Source organism: Arachis hypogaea, chromosome 3 (assembly GCF_003086295.3).
Source record: "Arachis hypogaea cultivar Tifrunner chromosome 3, arahy.Tifrunner.gnm2.J5K5, whole genome shotgun sequence".
Taxonomy (NCBI): domain Eukaryota; kingdom Viridiplantae; phylum Streptophyta; class Magnoliopsida; order Fabales; family Fabaceae; genus Arachis; species Arachis hypogaea.
This window is the reverse complement of record NC_092038.1, coordinates 644,936-672,493: the sequence shown is the minus strand read 5'-3', so window position 1 is coordinate 672,493 and position 27,558 is coordinate 644,936. Positions and strand designations below refer to the sequence as shown.

Here is a 27,558-nt window from a genome sequence, read left to right as displayed (position 1 = left end):
GATCTCAAGGGAAACGCTGTTGACCTCACAAAAAAAAAAAAAGGAGGAAAAAATCAATAAAAAGGACTGCAAGTCTGCACCGCAAAAAATAAATAAAAAATTGCTTCTCACTAGCACAGCACAAAATTACAACACCCTTGAGTTCTATCCTTTGTCGTTTACCCCGTTAATTAATCACCCTAACTACTACAGTACTCCTACTAATGCTAGTTAGCTAGCTAAGCACCGTTTCTACTTTCTAAGCATTTTCAATTCACGAACCTTCCATTCATCACTTCCCACTTTCCCCCCTTTGATTCACCATTCAACTTCAACGACAATTTTCCATTTCAACCACAATTAAGAAGAATATATGTAACATAACAAAATAGTAAAAATAAGAACGGGGGTTTTCTCAGAGAAAGAGAAAAAGAAAAAGGAGGAAGGGAAAATATTTTCTGCTGCAACCAAACAGATCCGTTCTCTCATCGGAGGAGAAAAGAAGTCCAGAACCACGAGGCAGCCGGGGATAACCATCCGAATGGCTCCGATTCCGTCAGAGAACGGTGTAGATGGAGACGACGAGAGAGAGGAAGAGGAAGAAGTTGAAGAAGACGAAGAAGAGGAGGAGGAAGAAGAAGATGAAGAGGAGCCACGGCTTAAGTACCAGAGAATGGGAGGGAGCATACCTACGATGCTTGCCACCGATGCTGCGTCATGCATCGCCGTCGCCGAGCGGATGATCGCGCTCGGCACTCAGGGCGGCACTGTTCACATCCTCGATTTTCTCGGCAATCAGGTTCACTACTAACCTTTTTTTTTTGTAGTTGTCGCACTTTGTTCCTATCCTAATTTACTGCTTCAGCCTGTGTGAATTCGAGCTCTTATTGCTCAAATTGGACCTGGATAGATCGAATTCGAGGGTGAATACTGAATACAATTAGTTCTTGTGTTCGATGTCCATCAATATACTGGTTTTGAAGTTTGTGCCGCATATTCGGATAAATTTATGATAGCTAGGTTTCTCAAATTAAAAGTATTTTTATGATAGATAGGTTTTTAGTTATCTGTTGTCACTTGTCATCTGATAGTGATGGCAGAATGCTTGGATGATTGTGGTGTTGCTATTTTTTAATTTGTTAGAGCCACTTGTTGCAGGTGAAAGAATTCGCCGCCCATGCTTCCGTTGTCAACGACCTTAGCTTTGACATAGAAGGGGAATTTATTGGAAGCTGTTCTGATGATGGATCAGTTGTTATAAACAGTCTCTTCACCGATGAGAAAATGAAATTCGAGTACCAACGACCAATGAAAGCGATTGCATTGGACCCAGAATATGCAAGGAATGCGTCTAGGAGATTTGTTGCTGGTGGTTTAGCAGGTCATTTGTATTTAAATTCGAAGAAATGGTTGGGCTATCGTGACCAGGTTTGTAAGATCATTTTAACCTTTTCAGCTATCTCTCAATGTTACTTTTTGGTCTGTCAGCTAAATAAATACCCTGCTCTATACCTAACGATCTCCCCACATCCAACAAAAAATAAAGGTTTTGCATACCGGGGAAGGCCCAATACATGCTGTGACATGGAGAACAAGTCTTGTTGCTTGGGCAAATGATGCAGGGGTGAAGGTTTATGATACTGCCAATGACCAGCGTATAACATTTATCGAAAGACCGCGAGGAAGCCCACGTCCTGAGCTTCTGCGTCCTCACTTGGTTTGGCAGGTTTGTCAACAATTCATGTTGGAATGCTATTGGGTTATATCATGCTGGCAAGCAGAGTCCACTGCTATGATTGAAGACTTGTTTAACTGCTTTGAAGTTTGAATATCAGCAGTAGCATTATTTCATTTGTTATTGCATCTTTACTTGAGAAAAAATGTTGCAAGTTGTAACTTAATATCTGTTTGATGCTTACAGGATGACACCCTCTTGGTTATTGGCTGGGGAACATCTGTGAAAATTGTTTCTCTAAGGACAAATAACCATAAAGCAGCCAATGGGACATACAGGCAAGTTCCTTTGTCTGGTATGGTACAGGTTGATATTATGGCATCCTTTCAGACTGGCTATTTCATATCAGGCATTGCCCCCTTTGGTGATGTATTGGTAGTTCTAGCTTATATTCCTGGAGAGGAAGATGAAAATAAGGATTTTAGTAGTACCGCTCCTTCGCGGCAGGTAATATATATTCGTTTCATATGATGGAAAAATCGAAACTCTAACTTAATGCTCGTTCCTTTCTTTTACCTCTTATAAGCTATAACCATTAATCTGAGTTCATTCTTCTGCATTCTCACTTAAAATAAAGGGAGCTGTTTTTTAGAATTTTAATTTACACTTATCATTTTGGTCCACAATACTTTGATATATTGGAAGTTTGGAATTTATTTTATTTTTATGTGATGTATAAAATAATGAACTGGCTTAATTGGAAAATCTTACATTTCTTTATAATATTGGATAAGGTACAGTACCAAACTTATTGAGGGTATATATCATTTTAATTAATATTTTTTGTAATTCAATTCCTAACTTGCATAATTTGCTTCTGTAGAGAGTGTTTTAACACATAATTGCATATTGTTAGCTGCATTTAATTACGTGATGAATAAATAAATTAATTATGTGTTTAACATATAACACACAATTCCATGTTGCATGTTTTAGAATAGAAGAGAAGTGAGGTGTACTTATGTTGTCCTCCTCATTTAATTTGGAGCTTTGCTATGTTTGTAAGGCAAATAAATATAATTTTCAACAGGGCAATGCACAAAGGCCAGAAGTTAGAATAGTATCATGGAATAATGATGAACTTTCAACTGATGCTCTACCGGTACATGGGTTTGAGCATTACAAGGCGAAAGACTATTCTCTTGCTCATGCTCCTTTCTCAGGTTAAAGTTTGGTTAGTGTTGTTTAGGTTTGTGTTTTCAGAATGGAGTAGTTCTACCTCAAAATATTTGTTTCCATTCACATGTAGGTAGCAGCTATGCTGGTGGTCAGTGGGCTGCAGGTGATGAACCACTTTACTATATTGTATCCCCAAAAGATGTAGTTATTGCAAAGCCAAGGTTACTTTTAGTTTCTTTATCCTTATTTGATGTTATCAAGTTTTGATGCATTCACATTGAATTATCATCACCATTCACCATAAAAAAGATGGTAAACATGTCACCTTGACTTGCCAGCTGACTGGTTGGCACGGAAGAATGTACCGACCATTCTGTTTCACATATTGATGTTGTCAATGATATTATCAGGAACATCATTGGTTAATCTTTTTATTAATAACAGTTGAAGTCTCATGGTGCCTACTAAATATTGCTGTCCTCTGTGTGAGATTCTTCAATTTAACAATTGCCAAAGGAATACAATCCTTCTTTAAAATATATTTTTTTTTGGTTTTCAGCCAATAACTCACTTCCCCTTCAATGTAAGCTGTTATTGCCATTAGCACTGTGAGCAAATTACTTCATTCATCACTACCCTCAAAGGACTTGAACTGTTGAACATTCAAGTCAAAGCAAACTAAGTTTGTCCTGGGTCAAACTTCGCTGAAACACTTAATATTATGTTTAAAATGTGAAGTTTGTGCTATAAGATTCTATACCTAGTAAAAAATAGTAAATTAAAATTTGGATAGAAGTTTATGCATTTTAATAATCAGGGATACGGAAGATCATATTGCTTGGCTTCTTCAGCATGGGTGGCATGAAAAAGCTTTGGCTGCAGTTGAATCTGGTCAGGGACGCAGTGAACTACTTGATGAGGTAGAGATTTTTCAAGTCTTTTTATAATAATTAAAGTTGGATGTGTAAAAATGTAGAATAACATAGAACATAACTGGAATAAGGACATACATATATGCCGCTGAAGGCACTTGTTTATGTTGATTGCATGTATCTGAAGGTTCTTCAAATGTTCTGTTTCTCAGTAAATCTTTTACTTTTTCATAATTTATTTTGCTCCCAATAATACTACATAATATTATACACTCAAGATGCAAGCTCAAAAGAAAATGAAATGCAATCTCTATATCTGCCCATTTAGTTAATTAACATTGCATGTATAAAATTGATTTCTTTAATATTGAAGCTTGATTGGTGTTCTGTTTTTCATCTCATTTTAATATTTGTTTCTATAGAAAAGCCATACCATATGTCATGTATTACATGTCTTGGTCAATGAATTGTTACCTTCTGCAGAATTTGCCCATTTTTTAGCTAATTAAGACTTAAATTTTCATTTTTACTACTATCTTTGCAGGTAGGATCGAGGTACCTAGATCATTTGATTGTGGAACGAAAATATGGTGAAGCAGCTTCTCTATGTCCCAAGTTGCTGCGAGGATCAGCTTCAGCATGGGAGAGGTACTGCATGGCATTAGTAGTTTTGTTTGCAGTTTGTGATTTGTTATTCAGTTACTGATGGAATGTATTCAACAGATGGGTATTTCACTTTGCCCACCTTCGTCAACTCCCTGTTTTGGTTCCTTACATGCCAACAGAAAACCCTAGACTACGTGATACTGCTTATGAGGTAGGCTAAAACAAAGCAGTCGCTTTCAAAACTAATGTGCTTACGTGGTATCTGTTTTGAACTGATGTGGGACCAAAAACTTTGATTTTGATTTTGGTTCTACAGGTTGCCCTTGTGGCATTGGCTACAAATCCATCTTATCATAAGGATCTCTTGTCCACTGTGAAATCATGGCCATCTGTAATTTATTCTGCGTTACCTGTAATTTCAGCCATTGAACCTCAGCTCAATACTTCATCCATGACCGATTCGCTCAAGGAGGTTAGCCTGATTATTATATTTTTCTTCTTTGAATCTTTTTGACCATTTTGGACATTAACTTGTACTTGTTCTTTGTCAGGCATTGGCAGAGTTGTATGTTATTGCTGGGCAATATGATAAAGCATTTTCATTTTATGCTGATGTACGTTTTCTGATTAATTTTTCCAGTGTTCAGGCAGCTATTAAATTAATTAAATATCATTCAAATGCTTTCATAGTAGGATAAATAGTCTTTAGTCTATTTTGTTTTGACTGTTAATTCACTTCCCTTTTCTTGTTTCTTTTTCTTTTATTTGAAATTTTCAGCTTATGAAACCAGAACTCTTTGATTTCATTGATAAATATAACCTACAAGATTCAATCCATGAAAAGGTAAAATTATACTTTGTAGCAATTGATCTTCAAATTTCATGTTTTTATATGATTTTGTGGTATTCTCTGATGTGCAAAATCATATTTCTCATCTTTGTTGGCATTCTATCGCAGCATCCGATGAGTTTCATTTACAAGCTTCAGTGTAATATATTAGAATCTTGAGCAAAAATGTTTGCAATAATTGTGGATTGAGATTGAACATTTCTCAGACATTTATAGGGTTAAAAAAGTAGATTGATCTTCTTCTTGAAGATGGACATATTTTCATGTTCTATCTTGTTTTTGTTCCCATTAACTGATAAATGGACTGTTACTTGTTTACTTTTGCTTCTTGTTCAGGTTGTCCAATTGATGATGTTGGATTGCAAGCGTGCAGTTCCTTTATTGATCCAGCATAGGGACTTAATAAGTCCACAAGAAGTTGTGAAGCAACTTCTAAATGCTGATGTTAAGTGTGACTGCAGATACTTTTTACATTTGTATCTCCATTCACTATTTGAAGTAAATCCGCATGCTGGGAAAGACTTTCATGATATACAGGTAGGCTATTTTCCTTTCATTTAAGCATTGCAGGCTTCCTTTTGTTTGGGAGCTAAGGTGAACCTTATTGCTGCAAATTTGTGTTTGCAACCTTTTAGGTTTTAACAGACTCTAGCCATGCCCTGCTTTTGTAATGCATTTCTTTGTGATAATCCGGCTACTTCATTATGTGCTTCAATTGTAATACCATACCCATATTCATATACCATATGCATTTCGGTGATGGGCTTTTCCGCATTTATCTTCAAATAGTGCCTGGTTGTTATGATATTTGTTTTGTGCTGCTTAACATGAATAATGGTTCGTATGTGCTGAATGCAATTAAAAGTTACGTTTTATGACATTCAATAATCTGGTTTTTTTGGTCTTATGTGCATAGGTAGAACTCTATGCAGATTATGATCCAAAGATGCTGCTACCTTTTCTACATAGCAGCCAGCACTATACTCTTGAGAAGGTTTGTGGTGAACCAATGGCAACTTTGACCATTGTATGTATGCATTCACATGTGAATCAAATTCTCAATTAATCTTTTCAGGCCTATGAAATTTGCACTAAAAAAGAGCTACTGAAGGAGCAAGTTTTCATCTTAGGAAGGATGGGAAACTCAAAGCAAGCCCTAGCAGTTATTATAAATAAACTGGGGGACATTAAGGAGGTGTTTCTCTTTCTTTATTGATGTGGTTTTCTGAATCTTGAATCAGAGATTTAGGGATTAAGTTTGAGGTGGTTTTTTTGTTATACAGGCTGTAGAGTTTGTCACTATGCAGAATGATGATGAACTCTGGGAAGAATTAATCAAGCAATGCATTGACAAGCCTGAAATGGTATATCATGATAACTGGATTGTGCATTTAAATATGGGCCTGTTTTGTTGCTTTTAGAATAATTTGTTCCCTCAAATAATTTGTTGCTTTTAAATATCCTGCTCTTTCTCAGCCTACTCTGAACGTGGTTTTTTGAACAACAGGTGGGCATGCTATTGGAGCACACAGTTGGAAATCTTGATCCCCTCTACATTGTAAATAAGGTTCCCAATGGGTTGGAAATACCTCGGTAAGTAATAAAATTATAAAGGTGATTTAATGTAACAGCAATCATGGAACATACATAGGCAAATTGTTGGTACACATAAGGTTTTCAATGGGTTGAAAATACCTCAGCAAGTAATAGATGTGGTTTAAGGCATATTACATTATCTAATCATAGAACATATGCAGGTAAAAGTATTAGTATTTGTAGTTCTCATTAATTAGGGACTACCTTTCTCACTATTTCTGGTTATATGCTGCATGTTTGCAAAACTTTAATTCTGTTTGCTTTTCTACAGGCTCAGGGATCGGCTGGTTAAAATTATCACTGATTACAGGACTGAAACTTCGCTTAGACATGGGTGCAATGATATCCTTAAGGTTTGTTTTTCCTCTTCACTCGTCATCCTTCACTAAGCAGAAAGGAAAATTCTAGAATCTCATGAACTTGATACCTTACAATATCTCACTGAATAGGCGGACTGTGTCAACCTTTTAATCAAGTACTACAAGGAGGCACGGCATGGAATTTCTTTAGGTAGTGAAGAAGACGAGCCACAAATCAAAAATAGTGATACTCATGATTCTTCAAAATCCCTTGGTCTGAGAAACATGGAAGTGAAGTCAAAGACCAGGGGAGGTGGAAGATGTTGTATATGTTTTGATCCTTTCTCTATACAGAATGTTTCAGTCATTGCTTTCTTTTGTTGTCATGCTTACCACACAACTTGTCTCACGGATTCGTCGTACACTAGTAATAATAGCAAGAAAGAGATTAAGAGCAATTCCCGAGAAACATATGATGATTACAATGATTATATGGATGAGGAGGAGGAGGAAGAGGATGAAGAAGCCGAATTGGGTGCCCCTCGAATGCGTTGTATATTGTGTACTACTGCTGCTAGTTGAATGTGCTTGTGGTGTTGTATGTGTCAACGGCTTTTTTGTTTGCATGATTTGAGGTTTGAGTATAGTTCCCATGCACGAGGAATGTGTGTATTATCATCTTGTCAATTTTTTCAATATGAATATAGTTTTTCTTTTTCTTTTGTGTAATTACCTTTTTACGTAGTTTTCCTTTTTCTTGAAATGTGTTCTTTTCAAGAGATCACGATAAACTTAGTAGTTGAATGAGTACATTTGTAATTTCAGCAAGTGGTTTCAAATTCGTAGTATTCCATCGAGTGATAGGTACTTCAAGAAGCGAAAAGTGAAATATTACTAAATTTTACATCTGAATTTCTTCATGTCGCCTTCAATGCTAAATGACCCAAAAGAAACATCGTAACAGCACTAAATTCGAAGGTATGTTAGGGTAGGTGATTCACCACATTCACAATCTTCTTGCCCCCTAGGCATTAACTCATTAATTTACCATTATAGTATTTCGAAGAACTGGAAATGCTGTATTAAGCAAAATGCTTCAATTGGGGTGATTAAGACCCTTTTCATGTATACACATCGAGAGTTCAAGTTAGAATGTTCAATGCTGCTTTATAACAGGCGTTTATCTTTTGAATTCCTCAACGTAGGTTTCTTAAGACCAGGTCAGTGGTCATGATGATTATGGGTTACTAGAGTTTTTGAGTCATACTATGAAAAATATGAAATTTATGCTAACAAGTATCTTAGTTTTAAGGTGCAAAATTGAAAGAATAAAAAATAGGTATTCTGCCTAATCTGATGTGTCTATAATAAGTTGAAATTCTTAATTACTGCATATAAGCATCAATTCGAGAGCAATTCATGAAAGATTTTAACTTTTTGGGCATAATACATCAGTAGAGAACATGATGCATGATGCTATGAAATGAGGGAAATACATGGGATTAATAGTCAAATTCGTCAAATCAATAATTATACAATACACACAAAATCAAATCAATCTTCAAATGTAATATGTTGGTTGGAATCTTCTTTGGTTGTGCTCTTCTATCACCTCTCCTGCATAAAAAGCCAATATATTCCATCTATGGTCTTCAATTATTGTCCTTGATTTTCGCTCCTTTCTTGACTTGTATTCACTTTCTCCTTGAAACTAGACATTTGTGTTACGGAATATGTGTCTTTATGCTGCTTGTCTTGTTTCTTAAAATCTCAACTCCCAATTTGTATCCATCCTATGTACCTACTTTACAATGTATTTATTATCAACCATCGTTTTTACATGTTTTTTGCCCATCTCTTCCAGGACAAATTGTAAGGACATTTACAACCCAACCAGTAATACATCTCCTTTTGACTCACCACTCACTAAATCGCCCATATAACAATGTATCTCTCCATTTGGTTCCTGTAAATGCCCACCAATATAAAATATATTTCTGTCCGATTTATACAAAATAGAATTCCACCATATGCATCCTCCTCAAATTGGATAACAACATATTATGAGAGCCAGATACATAAATAATAATTCTTTTAATTTATTTAAAAAAACATTTTCACCAAATTAATTATTGATGACCATTAATCCTTTTTATAATGCAAAATATGAACCTAGTTTTTAAGAGATTTGCTAGCAGTATTATTTTTTTTCATGAATTGAAAGATCCATATACAGTTCATCCAGGTAAGCCCAAATAAAAAAATAAGTATACCTATTTAAAAATAAATATTATTTTTGTTATTAAATATATACAAAAAAAATAAATATAAAATTAATTAAGATAATAAATACTTTAACTAATATAATATACATTATGTATTGCAGGGTATTGGAAAGTTTATCAGACAGTCTTATTTTTGTTCACATTAATATATCAACCTTAACTTCTTTACTATGAAAGAGCAATTTTAGTTATTTGTTTTGTATTAATATTGTTATGCATAATATATATAATTGCATTGGAGCTAAAATTATAAGCATTATTACTGCAAGGTCTCAATGCTTGGACATACTTCAAGCAGAACAAAGTGACCCACAATGGCTGGTCAATCAGAGACAAATTAAAGTCAATATAATTACAAGTGGGATTGTTGAGCATCAAATTGATCGATAAGTAAGTTAATAAATAAAGAAATAAACCCACAATAATAATAATAAGAGTATTTTCATAAATCTATGTAATTATGTGTTATGTTCCGTTGACTTGTATCAACATAATGTGTAGTAGTGTATCCAAGTAAAGACGAAATTCATGATAACAACAAAAGCAAGTTCCCAAGCATAAATTAGTATTTGTGCAAATTATTATTCAATCGGATCAATGACATATTTAATTCATACCAAAACAAACAAAAAAATGAAGTATATTCTTAAATCCCAACTCCCAAACCGTTCTAAGACCATGCAGACACCCCACATGTTCAGCCATAAACGCGCTGCAATGACCCATATTGGCTTCTAGGCACTAGCTATAGAGAATTTACCATCCCATAAAATATTCCATACCTGATCCCTTAGCACCTATGATCTCAATGATTTCTTGTTGAAAGTGTTCTTGTAAGAATTGAATATCCCATCCCCCCTCTTCAGTTAGAGCAGCCATATTGTGGTCCTCCTCCATGTTACTAGTGGTTTTATGTATTAGGCTTGGTTCATTCCTAATCCATGATCTTAATAAGTTCGTAGCAGATAATTCACACATCTTACGGGTTATGGGACTAAATCCTCATTTTGGTCTCTGAGATTCATGCAATTACTCAATTTGGTTCTTAAAATTCAAAATTACTTATACTAATCTTCCAAATTTAAGTTCAGGCACCAATATAATCCCTCAACTCTTTCTAGTAATGATTAGATATAAAGATGACACCCTCCCTGTCACATTGGATGATTAGTAAACGATGTCGTTTATTCTTAGTGTCCAAACAAGTCAAAAATGAAGAATAGTGAAAGTAGAAAAGAAAAAGAATATTTTATTTTGAGTCTCCATCGTTTCTTCTCTCTTCGTATAAAAAAGCGACGACAATTCTGACTTGTTTAGGTGTCAAGGATAAACGAAATCATTTTCTCATCATCCAGCATGGCAAAGAAGGTGTCATTTCAGCATTTCGTTTGTTTAGTCATCGCCAGAAAAAGTCGAGGGATCATATTTGTGTCCAAACTTAAATCTGAAGAACCAATATAGATAATTTTAAATTTCGAAGACCAAAACGAGTAATCGCGCTCAGGACCAAAATGAGAATTTAATCGGGTTATTGGGTTGTGACTCGTGACGCAAGGTTACTTTACAATGATGACTTCACAAACGTGTGGAAATATAAAAAATAGGAGCGAATTGTTTTTTTTTTTAATTTCAAGATATAAAAATGGAATTTTAAATCGCATAAAGTAATATAAAGAGGACAACAAATTGAAAGAGAAAGTGAAATTTTAATGACTTTCATATTAAACATATTATAATGGGATCGAGTAATGCTATATACATAATTTTTTGTGTTGTGTGTTAAAAATAATTGATAAAAAATGAAAACATAAAACAATTGTCTTTTATAGAAAAAAATATGTGCATAAAAATTTGTGTAAATATTATTTTTCAAAGTGATCCTGTACCTAATGATTGTATCATTTTAAAAATATTTTTCGTCAATCTTAAAATATTTATCTCTATTCACAAAAAGTCCTTAATTAAAATGTATTATACTCAGAATTAAGGAATACCTTCCCTCCCCAAACAGGATAGAATAATGATCAAAAAAGAAAAAGTAGAACGTCTGTTGACGTTCAAGTTTGGCTTTTCTTTTGAGCTTCCATGAAAAAGCAATGAAATTAAGGAGTTGCCATGTAAGCACTAAGCAGCCTCTCGATCTCTCTCTCTTCGAAGCTTCCAAAATCAAACTTCAAACGCCAATGCCTTCTTAACGAAGTTGTCAACTATACGGACGCGCATCCGGCGCATGGGAATTTGTTTCTATTCTTCAACTCCATCCATGGGCCCCCGTTTTTTATTTGCTTAAAAACATATTTTTTCAAAGAAAATAAAATATTTAATTACAGTAATAACTAATAAGTGTTGTAACACTTAAGAAAAGTAATATCGTAATTTTTACAATCATGCACAGAACATTTTTGTGTTAAGAAAACAAATACAAATATTTAATGGAATCTATAAAATTATCATTTTTCGGGTTCATCAACCTTATAATCTTAGAAGAAGTTGACCTGTGTTTTTCGTTTCAATTTTGTATGGAAACATGGAATCCATATAAATTGGTGGAGCTGGAGCTCAGGGGCCGCAGTGTTGTGTTTAACTGTTAAGTGTAAACGATTGAGGAATTTGAAAAAATCAGAAATAAATGTTAAAGCAATCACTCGTCTCCGCCGCCTGATGTGCTCATGTTATCGGTTTTCTGTTTTTGTCTTGATTTTCCTCATCCATTTACCTCACGCGCTTCTCACTACACCCTTCGTTTATTATTCAGCTTGCTCCACACGCCATTCACTTCTCAGGGAGCGTGCACCTTCTTCGCCATCACCGTTAGGTGACATTCCCCTCAACATATATAATAATAATACCAACACACACAACCAAATTTAAATATAATAATAATTATTGCTACCAATGTCGAATTATATACTAATTACTAATTAGTAACTTTGATTTTTGATTTTCGATTTATTGATTTTATTCGACTGAATCATTATCACTAGGGAAAAGAGAGGGAGGGAAAATAAAAAGAAAATAAAATAAGAGCAGGAGCAAAAAGTTTTCCAACTTCGCCACTACAGCACTCGTCCCTGTTTCTTCGGTTTCGTACGGTTTAGTGTGACTCTTCTGTCACCAAAACCGTGCGCTCTATAAAAACACACAATCGTCACTACTAACCACTCGCCACCTACACTCTCTATCTCTATAACCGCTTCCCCTTCCTTCATTTCCTTCTTCTCCGACAATGTCCCATCGTAACAAACCTTCTCCATCTGATTCCGCCGCCGGAAGAGGCCGCGGCCGTGGTCGTGGACCTGGTCCGGCGCAATCCGTTCCTGCTGTTCGTCCGTCAGTGCCATTTGCACCTCCTGCTGCGCCGGGACCGGCGATCGGTTCGTCCACCTCGACTCCTCCTCTCGCTGCTGTTGCTTCTGCTTCCTCGTCGAGCTCGATGGCGCCAGAGGCGGTGACTGCCGGCGTTGAGAAGCTCGCATTGCAGCAGGCGGCGCCGCTGTCGTCGTCGAAGGCACTGCGGATTCCGAGACGGCCAGGTTTTGGAACACTTGGACAGAAGATTCAGGTTCGCGCGAACCACTTCCTGGTTCAAGTTGCTGATCGTGATCTCCACCACTACGACGTGAGTAAAATCTTCTCAAAGTTCTCTTCCATTTTTTCTCTTTTCTGAATCTCTTTACTCTTTCTCACTCTGTTTGCCTGAGTTGAATTTTGAAATTAATGTAATGTGTCATGAATTAATATGCATAAAATTAATTTGGTTTCTTCAGGTTGCTATCACTCCTGAGGTAACTGCTAAGAGCATTAGAAGAATTCTGGTGAACCTACTGGTGACGAAGTATCTTAAGACGAACCTCGGGAATCGCATTCCAGCTTTTGACGGTAATAAGAACCTCTACACTGCTGGACGGCTACCGTTTGAGTCGCAGGACTTCGTCATCAAGCTTTCCGATGATGATCGCAAAGGTTCTTCTGCTGCTTCTGCTTCTGCTTCTGGTTCGGCCAGGTTTGTGTGTGCTTAGAAAACTTTGTTGACTATATATTTCAGCTCATTTCATCGTTGTAGAGAATGTATGTTATGAAAATGCTAACTAGTTATTTGTTTTTCTGTGTTTTTCTTTTCACATTTTATTTTTATGGAGCAGCAAAAAACGCGAAAGGGAGTTTAAAATTACGATCCGATTTGCTGCGAAGGTGGAACTTCAGAATCTTATCCAGTTCCTTAGATGCCAGCAGCGGGAAACTCCACAAGATACCATACAAGCTCTTGATGTTGCCTTGCGTGCGTTGCCATCCGAAAAGTGGGTTTCACTCTATCTTTGGTGTTGCATTCCCATTTCTGTAGCTCAAAAGGTTCTATAGTATGTGTTTTTTGGTTCTGTATGTAGGTATAATATTTCGGGGAGATCGTTTTTTTCGCCATTGCTGGGGCAACAAGGGTCGCTTGGTGGTGGGATAGAATACTGGAGGGGTTATTATCAAAGTCTTCGCCCCACTCAGATGGGACTTTCGCTTAATATTGGTTTTGCTTCTTATTTCCCTTTTTAGTAGTTTGTTTACATGCTGTTCTTGGTCTTGTTGATGCTAAGTGCATTAAATAACTTACTGTGACAACAGACTATCCTTATTCTGCAGATGTGTCAGCAAGGTCCTACTATGAACCAATTCTTGTTACTGACTTTGTTGAGAAACACTTTAATCTTGACTTGTCTAGGCGTCTGTCTGACCAAGATCGTGTTAAGGTATTTCATTATTGGACTTTTTCTGTTGTAATCATCGAGTTTGCAAAATTCCTTGGGAGACAGATACACAGGATATAAGTTTGTTTCCTAAATGGCATTTTACATAAATTTGGTTTTCTATAGACTATAGAGTACTATAACTTGAGTATGTGAAAATAGACCGGAGGGAAACTGAAACAAACTGTGATATTCCACAAGAAATTTGTTGTTCTTTCACTGTGAACTGTCTCTTATATCTGTTATTTGCCTGGGAATTTAGATTAAGAAAGCTTTAAGAGGGATCAAGGTAGAAGTTCGCAACAATGAGAATATTAGAGGCTACAAGGTTACTGGAATCTCAAAGGAGCCCTTATATGAGTTAATGTAAGCAGTTTTTCATTATGACTCAATTTGTACCATTATCTTTGTTGACTTTCGCCGTTAAATGTAATGACTGACTATTGGTCTCTGTACTTTATTGCATCTTAGGTTCACTCTTGATGACAATGCAACAAAAAAATCAGTTGTTCAATACTTTCATGAGAAATATGGTATTCAATTGAGATATCTGAATCTTCCTGCTATCCAAGCTGGAAGTGATGCAAAACCTGCCTATTTGCCTATGGAGGTTTATCTCTTTTACTAATACTCTTGTTTACACTAATTGTTTATACACTTGCATGCTGTTCATTGTTATATAGTCTTCATTTCTGGTTACTTTTTTTTTTTTAATTTTGCTGTAGGTTTGTTCGATTGCTTCTGGACAGAGGTATACCAAGAGATTAACTGAGACTCAGGTAACTGCACTTCTGAAGGCAAATTGTCAGCGTCCTCAAGAAAGGGAAAACTACATCAAACAGGTAGCTTTGTATTGTATTGTATCATTGTCATGTGATGGTGTGCACAAATATTCAGCATTTTGTTACCTATCAGATTGCCAGGCAGAACAATTTTAACAATGACAAATATGCTCGGGAATTTGGGATTAGTGTAGCGGCGGATCTGCCATTGGTTGATGCTCGAGTCTTGCAACCTCCAATGGTATATGCATTCCTACTTGAGAATTGAGATAATTTTGTAGCTTTTCTTCCTCTTTATTAACTGATGTTTTTACTTTTCTTGCAGCTGAAATATCATGACAGTGGAAAAGAAAAAATGGTTAACCCACAGATGGGTGCATGGAATATGATTAATAAGGTTAGCACATGAATGTGAAAAGTTTCATTTTAATGGGTGTTTTGTACTTAGTATAATGACTGATTTGCAATTTAACATTAATTACTTTGCCAACTATTTTAATTAAGTTGAATATTATTTTACTTTACAATATTATTTTTTTTTTATATTTTCTTATTTCATTTTCTTATATTTCTATATTTTATAGAAAATGTATGGTGGTGGGACAGTGCAACACTGGACTTGTATCAATTTTTCTAGAAGAGTGAACAGAGATGTGCCATCTCAGTTTTGTGCTGAATTGATCAGCATGTGTGTTAGTAAGGGAATGGTATGATATACTTTAGATACTTGCATGATTATTTTGCATGATTTACGAGCATTTTAACATAACAACATTGTTTTATCAATTTTTATTTGGACAGATTTTCAAGAGAGAGCCTCTAATTCCTATAATTTCAGCACAACCCAATGCAATAGAGAGAGCTCTTGCTGAACTTCATGATAAGTGTAAGAAGACGGGGAAGAACCTTGACCTTTTGATAATAATTTTACCCGACTCAAAGGGGTCTTATGGTAAGTTCTGTGTACCCCAAATCAAAATCCAAGTTATAAGATTTGTTTCTTCATTGTTTACTGGTTTCCTTGTAGGAACAATAAAGCGGAAATGTGAAACAGAACTAGGAATAGTGTCTCAGTGCTGTCTACCAAATCATGCTTATCAGATGAAGAAGCAGTATCTTGAAAATGTTTCTCTCAAGATAAATGTCAAGGTAACCTGAAAAATGTGGAGCTCTGTATTGTTTCTATAAATTTTTTGTATTGCTTCAAAATTATAAATTTGCAATTGTTGATTGTCCAGGTTGGTGGAAAAAACCTGGTGTTACGTGATGCAGATCTCCATAACATTCCCTTTTTATCTGATATGCCAACTTTAATCTTAGGAGCTGATGTAACACATCCACAACCAGGGGAAGACTCAGCTCCCTCTATTGCTGCAGTAAGCAACTTGTCTCTCTCTCTCTCTCCCTCCCTTACTGAAGTTTTATACTGGAGCTTTTTTTTCTACTGTGTATTATTTTTGTAGGTTGTGGGATCCATAGATTGGCCTCTGGTCACACAGTACAGAGCAATTGTTTCTGCCCAGATGCACCGTCAAGAAATCATTCAGGATCTTTATAAAACTACTGTGGTTCCGAATAAGGGAATTGTGCCTGGTGGAATGATCAGGTAAGTGTGATTATAAACGTGCAATTCCATTTCCACTTTTGAGGGAAACTTGATTGATAATCTCATTTAATTTTTTCACAGGGAGCTGCTCATGGCCTTTTACAAAAAAACAAATCGGAAGCCTGACAGGATTATATTCTACAGGTTGGATTCTGTCTCAACAAAACATGTAATATAATTCAATGATCATTTTTTTAAAAACGTTTGATTGATTATATCAATTCCTGCATTGGCAGAGATGGAGTCAGTGAGGGACAGTTCAGTCAAGTTTTGCTTCATGAGATGGATGCAATAAGACAGGTGTGGCTTGCTGAAGAAATTTTTTGCTGCAATAACCTAAGTGACTAGTATTCTTTTACTTGTATTTTTCAAAATACACGTGTTGTATGTGTGTAACAATTTTTGTTATTCCCAGGCTTGCGCCTCCTTGCAAGCAGGTTATCAGCCCCGAGTTACATTTGTCGTCGTTCAGAAACGACATCACACTCGCTTCTTCCCTGCTGATCACAGAAGACGGGATCAAACTGACAAAAGTGGAAATATACTGCCAGGTTTCACATTTTCACCGAAAGAACTTTGTCATTTGATTATTTTGTACCAAATTGGGTTCATGTCCTTCGACATGATGTCCATGTGTTACATTGGATTTCTATACGCTCTGCATTGTACTAAGAGTATTATTTTTATGTATAATCCTTTAAAAGGTACTGTTGTGGACACCAAAATTTGCCACCCTTGGGAGCACGATTTTTACCTCAACAGTCATGCTGGAATTCAAGTAATAATCACTTTGTGCTTGACTCAGCTATGGGTTATTATTCAATTACGCATTTCATTTATTACAATTTTATTTAATCATTGAAAAATTATGACTCAGGGAACCAGTCGACCTACTCATTATCATATGCTGTTTGATGAAAACAACTTCACTGCTGATGGATTCCAGACTTTGACTAATAACTTATGTTACACGTAATTTTCGTCACTCAAACATCTTTCCTATAGTCGATTTGTTTGGTTTGTATATCCGTTTATTCTTATACCGTTGTTATTATTATAATACATTCAGGTATGCCAGGTGCACTCGTTCAGTATCAATAGGTTAGATCCTCTCTATTTGCTATGTAGCTCTAATCCTTTGATCATTCTTTTACCGTCATCATCATCATTTTAATAAAAACAAATTGATTATTGTTTGCAGTTCCTCCTGCATATTATGCGCACTTAGCTGCTTTTCGAGCTCGCTACTACATCGAAGGTGAAATGTCAGAAGGGGATTCTGCGAGTAGGGGCGGCGGCGGTAGAGTGATGTTAGACTTGCCTGCAGTCAAGGACAATGTCAAGGAAGTCATGTTTTATTGCTGAAATGCGCCTCTAGTTGATTTATCAGTTCTCAGGCAACAAGTTAAGCTACTCTTAAAGTACGAAAAAATGGATTTTATTACGTGTATTTGGGTTATAAAACTGCATGGATTTAGGATTATATTAAGAACTCATTATGGGAATAAAAGTTTAGTAGAAAATCACATATAATTGGAAACAATTGCTTTCTTCCCCAATGCACATATAATTTATGGTTACACCAAGCTAAGTTATTAAACAATTATGTCACAGGTAACATTATATGTTCGTTGTTATTATTTTAAGCCGTATAATATTTAATCTTTGTATACAATATACACCCAATAGGTTACTCTTGTGCCAGTGAACTTGAAAATCAGCAATGCCGTTTTAATACACCATCATTTTCGTAAATAACAATGCCCTCAATAAATAACAATGTCAAAGCAGTAATATTTTAATTGTCAAGAAACTACAGGATATAATTACCATGCAGATATTTTGTATACTGAACATAACATATTTTGAGATATACTCTAGCATGGCACTAAGCCATTTTCAACAATCATTTTATGCTGACTAATAAAAAATACAATACAAAAATAAAATGAAAGTGATGCAAAATGCAGCAACCGAAAAAATGTACAAATGTGTGCATATGTTGTAACTACAACTCAATATTAACCACCTGTGAATTTACAATGCTACCCCCAAAGAAGAATAAAAAGAACCCCGGGGAACAATTTGATTCCACAGGGCTCTAAATAAAGAGCTGTGACATAACTAAGCAGGCACCTGAAGCTAAAAAATCAAGCCTATTGCACAAGTGACAACCCAAATAATGATGTGTGAGAAACTGAGGATAGATCTTCTAATTTGGAAAGCTTTACATGATTTAATCGTGTAGATTTTCACTATGAATTAGAATTTCCAGTGGAATCAAAATTTTAACCACCTTCCTAATCAACGGTGAGAATCTACACGACTAAATTACGTGAAATTTTCACTATGCATTCCCTAATATGTGATCTTGCCGATTGCCACATCTTAGGGCATATACATATACAAGGCCAAAAAGAAAAGAAGATATTAGTTACAATTCTCAAATGCTACAAAACTAGAAGGTATAAGAAGAAAGCCATGACCCCAATGTGTATCAACTTGTGAGGTCCATCTTGTAAAGAAGTGCTTCCACTTAGCTCTCCTGCATTCACAAATTCACTTCTTCCTCCCCCCGTTGATGCAGTGACGTTAACGGACAACGAACCTATAGAATTTTTAAAAACAATCATATATTGGCTTCAAAACTAGCATCCCATGCTCGTTTTTTTTTTAAACATTCAATTATATAGCGCCACATCAATAAAGTGTCTGAGTAGTGTAGCTGTAACTTACAGTCATAGTTAGTCCACCCAATGCGCTGATGAGCAAGATCATAGATAAAAATTTTATCTTTTAATACAAGGTCTGTAAGAAAAGAATGTAGTGTTATCAGGGTCTTAGCATTGAAGAGAAGAAATAACAAGGATCACTAACTTGATGATAAACAACTATTTATGAAGAAGAGTATGTTTTTTTAATTGATATTCTGGCATGTTGTGTGTAGAAACATATTCATAATTTGATTATGCATAGTTTGTGGGTAAGAAAAAGCTTATCAATATGGCACATTTTCATTCTAAATAAAGCTTTTTAAAGATTCAAGATATCAACAAATAAAACAGCATTATTGTAGGACTTAAGAAAGTTTCAAACTATCATTATACCTCCTAGAATTGTTATGCCTTCACCTGGGATTTTTTGAAAGCCAATACACCACACTGCTCCATCAACCTTGTATACATAAGATACATCATTATGAGGAATAAGCATGAAGGTAGTTAATGCCTTAAACCATGTCTATGTTTCACTGTGATGATGCTCTGGAGTGAGTCCTAAGACTTTCCCCTACGATAAAAGTCGATTTGATGGTGGTGGTGGTGGAATTAAAAGAGATGTTTTTCTTTCCCCCACAAGAAGTTATTCTATTTAAGAAGTTTTCATGGAAATTGAATAATAAAGTAGCAGGCACATGACACACCTTTATAAAGAGTGGCAAAGTTTTGAAACCATCCTTTAAGTGGCAAACAAGTGGAAGGAAAGAAAAGAATCAGACTAATTGATGATGAATCCTCATCAATTGTCAAATATAATTCACACCAACTATGAAAAAAGTTGTCTTTGTAAAACAAGTTCTTACAATAGGATTCTGTTGTATGAGGTAGTCCTGTGGTCTTAGAACCAAAGATGCACCACCGGCAAAATTCAGACTTACTTGAGGAAATGTGTCGGAAACACTGAAAAATTAGAGAAAGAGAGTGTCAAGATCCTTGAATTTTCAGCATCCAATCAGGAGAAAAAGATTGTAATTAAAAAAAACCACCATAAAATATCTGCAAACATAACCTGCTGGATATTAAGAAGCACGGACTTCCCTTGGAAAGAACAGTGCGTACAGATGGTGGAACTGCAGCTACAATCTGCATGAACAACGTTGTCATTTACACAGAGTTTCGAAGCAATATCGACCATTGACAAATTGGACAAAAGGAAATGATCCCATTGAAACTCACCGCATTGACAAACGGGTTGTAAGCCTCTTCGGCAAGGTATGCCAAAGTTGTTCCAGAATCTATAATGGTACCTCTGTTGCTTGATGTAGCAAAAACTGTAGGATCAATTGGCAATGGTTGACCATTGACAGAGATGCTCTGCAGATTTAAATTGTAATGAGGCCTGAAAAATTTTCCAAGCAATTAGTCTAATTTCTTTTCTCAAAGAAGATTCCTTCTAGAGATCATTTCAATTGTTTTAGCAGTGATATTCTTAAAATACAGAATTCTAATTGAACTTCTGTATGATATTTAAGGATGCATATTATCGATTGAGTTTAAGCTTCAATAGAAGCCAGCATATGAGGAAGAATTTCAATCTTCAAGTCAAATTCATAACCTAAATGATAAAGATTGTACTAAAATTTCATTAAAGCCATCAATCTATGCTCCATTATCCAAGAATTCATACAACCAACAGCATTTATATAGTACTTAACATACACCAAAAAAGCAAGTGATATAAAGAAACCAAAAAATCAAGATTTTAATACCAATGAAAGAACTTACTGTGATGGAACAAGTGGACTATAAATTATGTTTGGTTCCACAATATCTCCGAGTACCAATATCCCCCCACCACTATTATCACCCTTCAGGCAATGCGAGAACACTCTCGGGGCTATTCCTTGCGAGGAGAGCTGGGAGATGACAGACATTTCCTGCTGCCCAAATCCAAATATTCCATCGATCGCTCTATCAGACTTAGTCAATTCCCCAGTCTGTAGATTGCTACAACTGCTCCATACCACAACATACAAAGTAATTATTTCCTTGTTTAAACTAATAAACACTGGGGGATAAATTAAGGAATGCTGCTTTCAACTATTCGAGGCACTTGATTTCTCACCCAAAAACTATAGGCGTAGAAGAATTTGCTGTCACGGATCCCTCGAAAATACTTGCAAAATGCATCAAGTCTGATACATAATAGCCTGAAGTCCCACTACCATCTCCATACTGGAATGTGTAAGTGCATTGGTTGCTCTGAGTAGAACAGCTCGTATCCGAGGACTCCTCTCCACTCCTACACCTTTGGTCCAAACAAGAGATCAATGAGGATGTTGATGAACTCCCCGGGTCGAAATAATTGAGCTGAATCTGCAACAAAATTCTACCAACAATGATAACATTGACAAGTCCTAGCATTATATTGGACCTACTGTAACATTTATATTGGCATTGAACTTAATGTTTCAAATGAGTCAAAACTGAACTTACTTGAAGTCCACTTGTCTCAGGGCAACCATTGCAGGAACCACAACTAACCCAGAGAACATCACTGCCAGTGTCAATCTGCACATGAAACTCCCTTGGAGGAGAACCCAACCTCACCTTTGTATAGTAAAGCCTGCAACAACCCAAATTTTGATTGAACAAGCTAATAAATAAACAATTCACTCTGCTACCATTACAACAAGAAAAATTGAGAAGTGATAATAACAAAAAGAACTAAACGAAAAACTTTAATTTTGCATTTTAAATTAAAAGAATCTTCTTTGACAAAGACCGATGAGAGTAACTGAGTAACAGAAGAAATGAAGCAAATTTGGAAGTGAAATTGGAGAAATTACCCGACTTGGGATGGATCGAAGGTGCCCCTAACAGGGAAATCGACAACATAGGTAGTTGTTGTTTGCTGCAACAGCCTTCGATGTCTGACAGAGTCCCATGCTTTGAGCTGGCTCAACTCCACTCCATGGTTCGTCGGAAAAGCTCGCTCGAGCGGGAGAGTCACCGGAGAAGCCCACACCGCCGGAGCTAGAAGAAGCAGCAGTACGGCGGAGAAGAGAAGTGCGGCAGGCATGAGTGTCGGTTGTTGGCGAAAGAATAAGAATAAGAGAGGGGAAAAAGCAAAAGAGAGAGAGAGAGAGAGAGAGAGAGAGAGAGAGAGAGAGAGAGGCTAGAATATAAGAACAAAGAGTAAAAGAGAACAAAGGTTAACGTTATCGTTAAGGAGGTGGTTGTTATTTTTGGTTGGATTCATGATCGTAATTTTTGGAGATACAGAAACAGTAGGAGAGAGAGAGAGAGAGAGAGAGAGAGAGAGAGAGAGAGAGAGAGAGAGAGAGAGAGAGAGAGAGAGAGAGAGAGAGAGAGAGAGGATTCGAAATTGCAAAGTCCAAGTTGGAAGTTGGCAACTGCCAGTTCCAAAACAGACTCATCAATTGGATTACGTATAATGCCTGCTTTTTATATAACACTCTGTCACAATTAAAATACTCCTATTTCTTTTTTTAAATAAAATAAGTGATGCTTAGTATTATATTAGCACTTCATTTGCAGTGTTGGATGTATATTACAAATCAACAAATATTAAAAAATATTACATACACAAAAAATTAGTATATATTAATTAATTTAGTAACTAACTCTTTTTTTGTGCCAATGAATTATAATTCAAATAGCATAATCTCTTTATACTCAATTAAAAAGTTACGTGTTCGAGTCTCCTATCTTTGATAAAAAAATTAACCTTTTTTTGTATATGTAATGTTTTTGTTTAATTTCGACACAATTTTTTAGTCTTTCAAATACAAAATAATCAAAATAACTACACAAAGAATTTAGCCAAAGATGACCCAAAAACATTAAAAAAAAGATTTATTTTTTTCAATATATTAATACATAAAAACTTACAAACTAATATTTTATTTATATTTTTATAATTTTTTTGTAGTATTCCAATTACATAATAGCACTCAAACACCCCAATTATATAATTTTATTTTATATTTTGTAACCATAATATTTAAAAAATTTAGTTGACTTCGGACCAAACCAAGCCTCTTTATTTTTAAAACATATAATTAGCTAGGTTTCAATTTAAAAGATGTATCAAGTCAAATTTCACATTTTAAACCAATAAAATAAGTTCTCCATTGGTCAAATAAGGTCTTAGGTTCCCCTAATTAGTTTCTCCTATGTTAAGCGCTGTGTATGAGCTTAGTAGCTACCCTCTTTAATGCATGAAAGATAAAATAAAAAAATAAAAATAAAAATCATATATATTTAGGTGCAGAAATACTAATATTCATGTTATAGGCTATAAATGATAAACTCATGCTTAATGATTAAGTCATCTTAATTTTTGACACAAATCTCTAGGTAAATACTACTCCACTTTCTTTTTGGTTTTTACTAAACTTGCAACTCACTCAAATGATTGGTTTTGAACTTTGCCAGAGACAGAAGTAGAACAACTGTGCAACCACAATAATTTTCTGCATGAAAATTATAATTTTCTTTTCAAAGTTATTAAAAAAGTTATAAGTTATGAAATTGAAACAATGAAATTCGTCCGCCAAGATGAGATATTTCTGCTTACCAAACATAGTACCCGCACGCAAGCAGTTTCACTTTTTTTTATGTCGTTATATAAAATTGCTGTTTTTAACTATATTGGACTCTTTTTTATTTTTCTATAATAAAATGACCTTTTTTTCATTTTAGTGAAGTGCATTGATTCATTAAACTCTATTGTTACAAATTTAATTAATATTATTTAAATTTAGATATAGATGATTATTTATATTATTATTTAATAATGATATAATTACAAAATAGATATAGATGATTGTTTATATTATTATTTTATATTTTACAATTAAAATTAAATTAGTAAAATTATTATAAAAAATAAAGTATATTTTTTTCTGAAATATACTAAAAAGTTTAAAAACACCCACTATTTTAATTTATTTTAATTTTGTTCCAAAAATTTTTGATTTATATCAAATATATTTTTTACAGATAAATTTTTAAAAAGTTTAGGACTAATCTAAAAATAATGCATGATATATAACTATGACTAATTTGTTTATATTAAAGATTATTCTTGTAAAATTGTTACTGAATTTATCTTAATTTTTTTGAAAAATTAGCGATTAAAAAAATATTTAATGCAAATTGAAATATTTTAAAACAAAATTAAAATAAAATAAAATTTACGAATATTTTTAAAATTTTTAACAAATTTTATAAACAAAAAATATACATAAAAAAACGTTTACTCACAATCATAATACTTAAAATATTATTTTAGCTTATAAGCTAATTTTTAGTTTAAAATTATCAATTTCGATTATAAAATTTTATTTAACAAAAAAAATGCCCCAATTTTATACAGGCTTAAACATACATAGGATTTTCAACATCAAAAGTAGGGCATGACCAAAAAAAAAAAAATTCAAAAGTACGAGAAATATTCTTTATTTGTTTCCTTTTAAACTAGTAAATTATTGGATCAAACGGATAATCCATTTTCCTTTTAAAAAATGGGTGCCACACTTGGGTGAAAAGTATCATTAATCTTATATAGAATCTTGCTAGCAATGGTCCTGTTTATTTTCTATTGGTGAGTAGAATACTAGTATAGGAAAAACACTATAACTCAACCTTTACTTTATTTTCTCACAACTTTATTTTTATTTTTCCCCAACTATATATATATAATACATACCATATAATATAACTAAAGCCAAGAATACTCTCACATCCTCCAGGTGGTGAGCCAAACATCTGTAATCCAAAAGTTTGAAAGTAACAACAGAATCTGTCATCCAATCAATTACTTGATATAACATAAACACACTTTGATAATAAGAGGGGTCAAATATGTAGGTCACAAATACTTTTTTTCAGGAAAATAAATAAACAAAATAAAAAATTCTTTCATATAGTATTTTCCCCTCAAATTGAAGTTGCAATAATATAAATATTTTCTTAAAACATATGATGAGAACTACTTAAAGTATATCTTTTGCGTGATAAAACTAGCTATATAACCAAAAAGCTATAATTATAATTAAGAATTTTAAATAATTACTTAATCACTCATCATATAAATACATACAAATTTAAAAAGTCATAAGAAAGTGAGGCATTGGAAAAGTATTTTGATCTTTTGCTATATGTTCAATTTTATATCACTTTTAATAAATGAAGGTCCAATCCCAACTATCTAAAATTTTAAAATTGACATTAGGTTGTCGGTTTTTATAAGGAAAATGCCTTCCACATCCTCTGTCCACCATATTCATCTTTTGTGCTGCAATGTGGAGGATAATTATATTTTATATAAAGCGGGAAATAGCCAAAGTTCCTATATCCCTATTTAATGGAGTAGCAGTAATTGTCTAATGATTATTTGTTTTTTGTTTGTCTTATTTCTCCTTACAAATATATTGCTTTTGTTAATTAACATATATCATTTATTGATATTTGGTCAGACTTGTTTACAATAATACAGAGTTACAGACTAAATTGATAAAAGAATGCAAATCTAAGACTATATCAATAAAATCTTATACCATTCTAAACAATAATAATAAGCACATACAAGACCAAAAACAAATCTCCATGCTTCATTCACATTTTGATAACCACAAAACATATTTTGAGCTCATCACACTGATCATATATCTTAGATGCGATATAAGACCCACTATTTATTTATTTAATTTTTAAGTAGTAATAATATAAAAATGCATGTGCATGCATGGGAAGTAAACAGAAGAAGAGAGAGGGGCATGGATTTGCAATAGTGAGGAGAAAGGCATTGCCATTATTGTTTATTTATTATGCAGATGCTGTGTCAGAAAGTTAGGAAGCTGCGTGCGGAGAAGAGAAACCGTGGAGGACAAGTACTTAGTACGGTTCTGTTCCTTCTCAATGGACAATGGACAATGGACAATGGACAATGCCCACGCCAGATATTTATTTTTGGATAAATTTTTTGGTGTCTATAATTTTGGTGTCGAATTTGTGGAACTTATCTTTTATATTAAATTTTAAATATTAAAAAATTATTTATTTTATATTTTTTAATTTAAATACTAACTTTTATCTCTTTTTAATAAATTAGGTAATTATACATAGACACCATAAAATACACTTTTATTTTTTTAGAAAACAAAGCTTTAGATAAATTCATCACAAATTCGTATGTCATATTTCCACAAACCTAGTGTATTTTAATAGAGAAAATGTGAAATTAAGGTTTTCTTTTTTAAATGAAATTGAGTATGTTTTATTAACTATATGAACCGTATAAAAAATCAATATAAAAATCATAAAGATAATGCAACTTTTTCCCTTCTTTTCCTTATCCAGTTAAAATTGACCGAAAAGTGCTGGGAAAATAGTACCATTGGATGAAGTGATTGATAGAGTAAAGTGGACTATATATAGTTTCATTTGCTTGTGCATAAGGGTATACCATATCAGCTTTTTGCTTCACCAACTTATTCTAAACTTTTCTTGCAAGATATACGTGTCTGATGCTCCTCCACTTACATCAATAATTAATTGAAAAATCACGAAATCTCTCTCCCTTGTACAATGAGTTGTTCGTCTTAATCAATGAATTATGAATGTAATGTTCAATAGTAATCCATGCTTGTGTATTATCAATATTCTATAGTCGTAGAAAGAAAATGTTAGGGTCTCTTTAGTCTTTACTAGGAAAAGAAAATCTTTAGGGAGTGGGTCTATTCTCTAGTAAGTAATTTTTGCAAGACTCTTGCCACTTTACGTTGTTTGTTTCCTCTTTGGTCCCTTCCACTTTATAAAGGTAAAGCTGCCTCTGTCTAATCTGTATAGTAGGAAATTTAAAAGACAAAAAGAAATTCAGAAGAACATCAATTTAAGTTCTTATCACATTTTGGTTTCTTAATTATGTATGATGTCTATAACAAAGTTTAATATTCAGAGATCATAGGGCCCTACCCTATAATAAACGTTAATATTTTCAAAAGTATCCAATGATTGGTTGGCCGTTGGCGTCTTGGCGAAAGGCGATTACATATCTTCTATAAAAAAATCTCTGTGGACAACAAACATATGTGTCTTTTTAGTCCAAAAATTGAGATGCTTCAATTTGCTACGTCCTGTCTTATGGCCCAACTTAGCAATAGAAAGATTTGGGCGCGAAAAAAATTGGGCGTTCAAACACAAAGCACAAACTTGACCCAAAAAAAAAAAAAAACACAAAGCACAAATAATTGACATATTTTTTTTTGTTAGAGACTTATCATAAAGAGAAAAGAAACAACAAAGAATAGATGACTTCTGAGTTCTCAGTTCTCACCTTCGCATGTC

General features: G+C 34.2%; 3 protein-coding genes across 5 annotated transcripts; 2 read left to right on the top strand and 1 right to left on the bottom strand.

Annotated features, from left to right (window-relative positions):
• The first annotated feature begins 90 nt into the window (after nucleotides 1-90).
• On the top strand, nucleotides 91-7,880 carry LOC112785101 (vacuolar protein sorting-associated protein 41 homolog). The gene is made up of 19 exons (XM_025828529.3): nucleotides 91-778; nucleotides 1,138-1,407; nucleotides 1,526-1,705; nucleotides 1,901-2,161; nucleotides 2,745-2,877; nucleotides 2,964-3,054; nucleotides 3,651-3,753; nucleotides 4,250-4,353; nucleotides 4,429-4,522; nucleotides 4,628-4,783; nucleotides 4,863-4,925; nucleotides 5,090-5,155; nucleotides 5,498-5,698; nucleotides 6,078-6,155; nucleotides 6,237-6,356; nucleotides 6,445-6,525; nucleotides 6,669-6,754; nucleotides 7,029-7,110; nucleotides 7,207-7,880. Exons 1-19 carry the CDS (start codon nucleotides 521-523, stop codon nucleotides 7,636-7,638), a joined length of 2,859 nt encoding a protein of 952 aa, XP_025684314.1. The 5' UTR covers nucleotides 91-520; the 3' UTR covers nucleotides 7,639-7,880.
• A 4,029-nt stretch (nucleotides 7,881-11,909) lies between these two features.
• On the top strand, nucleotides 11,910-18,008 carry LOC112785064 (protein argonaute 5). Of its 2 annotated transcripts, none has more exons than XM_025828497.3 (22): nucleotides 11,910-12,960; nucleotides 13,109-13,344; nucleotides 13,484-13,639; nucleotides 13,727-13,860; nucleotides 13,974-14,080; nucleotides 14,340-14,443; nucleotides 14,549-14,687; nucleotides 14,803-14,919; nucleotides 14,993-15,100; nucleotides 15,185-15,256; nucleotides 15,444-15,566; nucleotides 15,661-15,811; nucleotides 15,887-16,008; nucleotides 16,098-16,235; nucleotides 16,323-16,465; nucleotides 16,547-16,609; nucleotides 16,702-16,765; nucleotides 16,881-17,016; nucleotides 17,170-17,243; nucleotides 17,343-17,437; nucleotides 17,535-17,566; nucleotides 17,667-18,008. In XM_025828497.3, the coding sequence occupies exons 1-22, from the start codon at nucleotides 12,568-12,570 to the stop codon at nucleotides 17,828-17,830; spliced, it is 2,871 nt and encodes a 956-aa protein (XP_025684282.1). In that variant the 5' UTR covers nucleotides 11,910-12,567; the 3' UTR covers nucleotides 17,831-18,008. The 2 variants fall into 2 exon arrangements, with proteins under 2 accessions (XP_025684282.1, XP_025684266.1); XM_025828481.3 differs by having other exon boundaries at nucleotides 12,116-12,960; nucleotides 13,956-14,080.
• Nucleotides 18,009-18,465: 457 nt separating this feature from the next.
• On the bottom strand, nucleotides 18,466-22,626 carry LOC112785089 (aspartic proteinase 36). Of its 2 annotated transcripts, none has more exons than XM_072224962.1 (10): nucleotides 22,032-22,626; nucleotides 21,679-21,808; nucleotides 21,308-21,571; nucleotides 20,968-21,195; nucleotides 20,419-20,581; nucleotides 20,252-20,325; nucleotides 20,046-20,142; nucleotides 19,573-19,639; nucleotides 19,202-19,273; nucleotides 18,466-19,073 (listed from the first exon to the last, which is right to left on the bottom strand). In XM_072224962.1, the coding sequence occupies exons 2-10, from the start codon at nucleotides 21,759-21,761 to the stop codon at nucleotides 18,916-18,918; spliced, it is 1,206 nt and encodes a 401-aa protein (XP_072081063.1). In that variant the 5' UTR covers nucleotides 21,762-21,808; nucleotides 22,032-22,626; the 3' UTR covers nucleotides 18,466-18,915. The 2 variants fall into 2 exon arrangements, with proteins under 2 accessions (XP_072081063.1, XP_025684296.1); XM_025828511.3 differs by having other exon boundaries at nucleotides 21,308-21,558.
• Nucleotides 22,627-27,558: the final 4,932 nt, after the last annotated feature.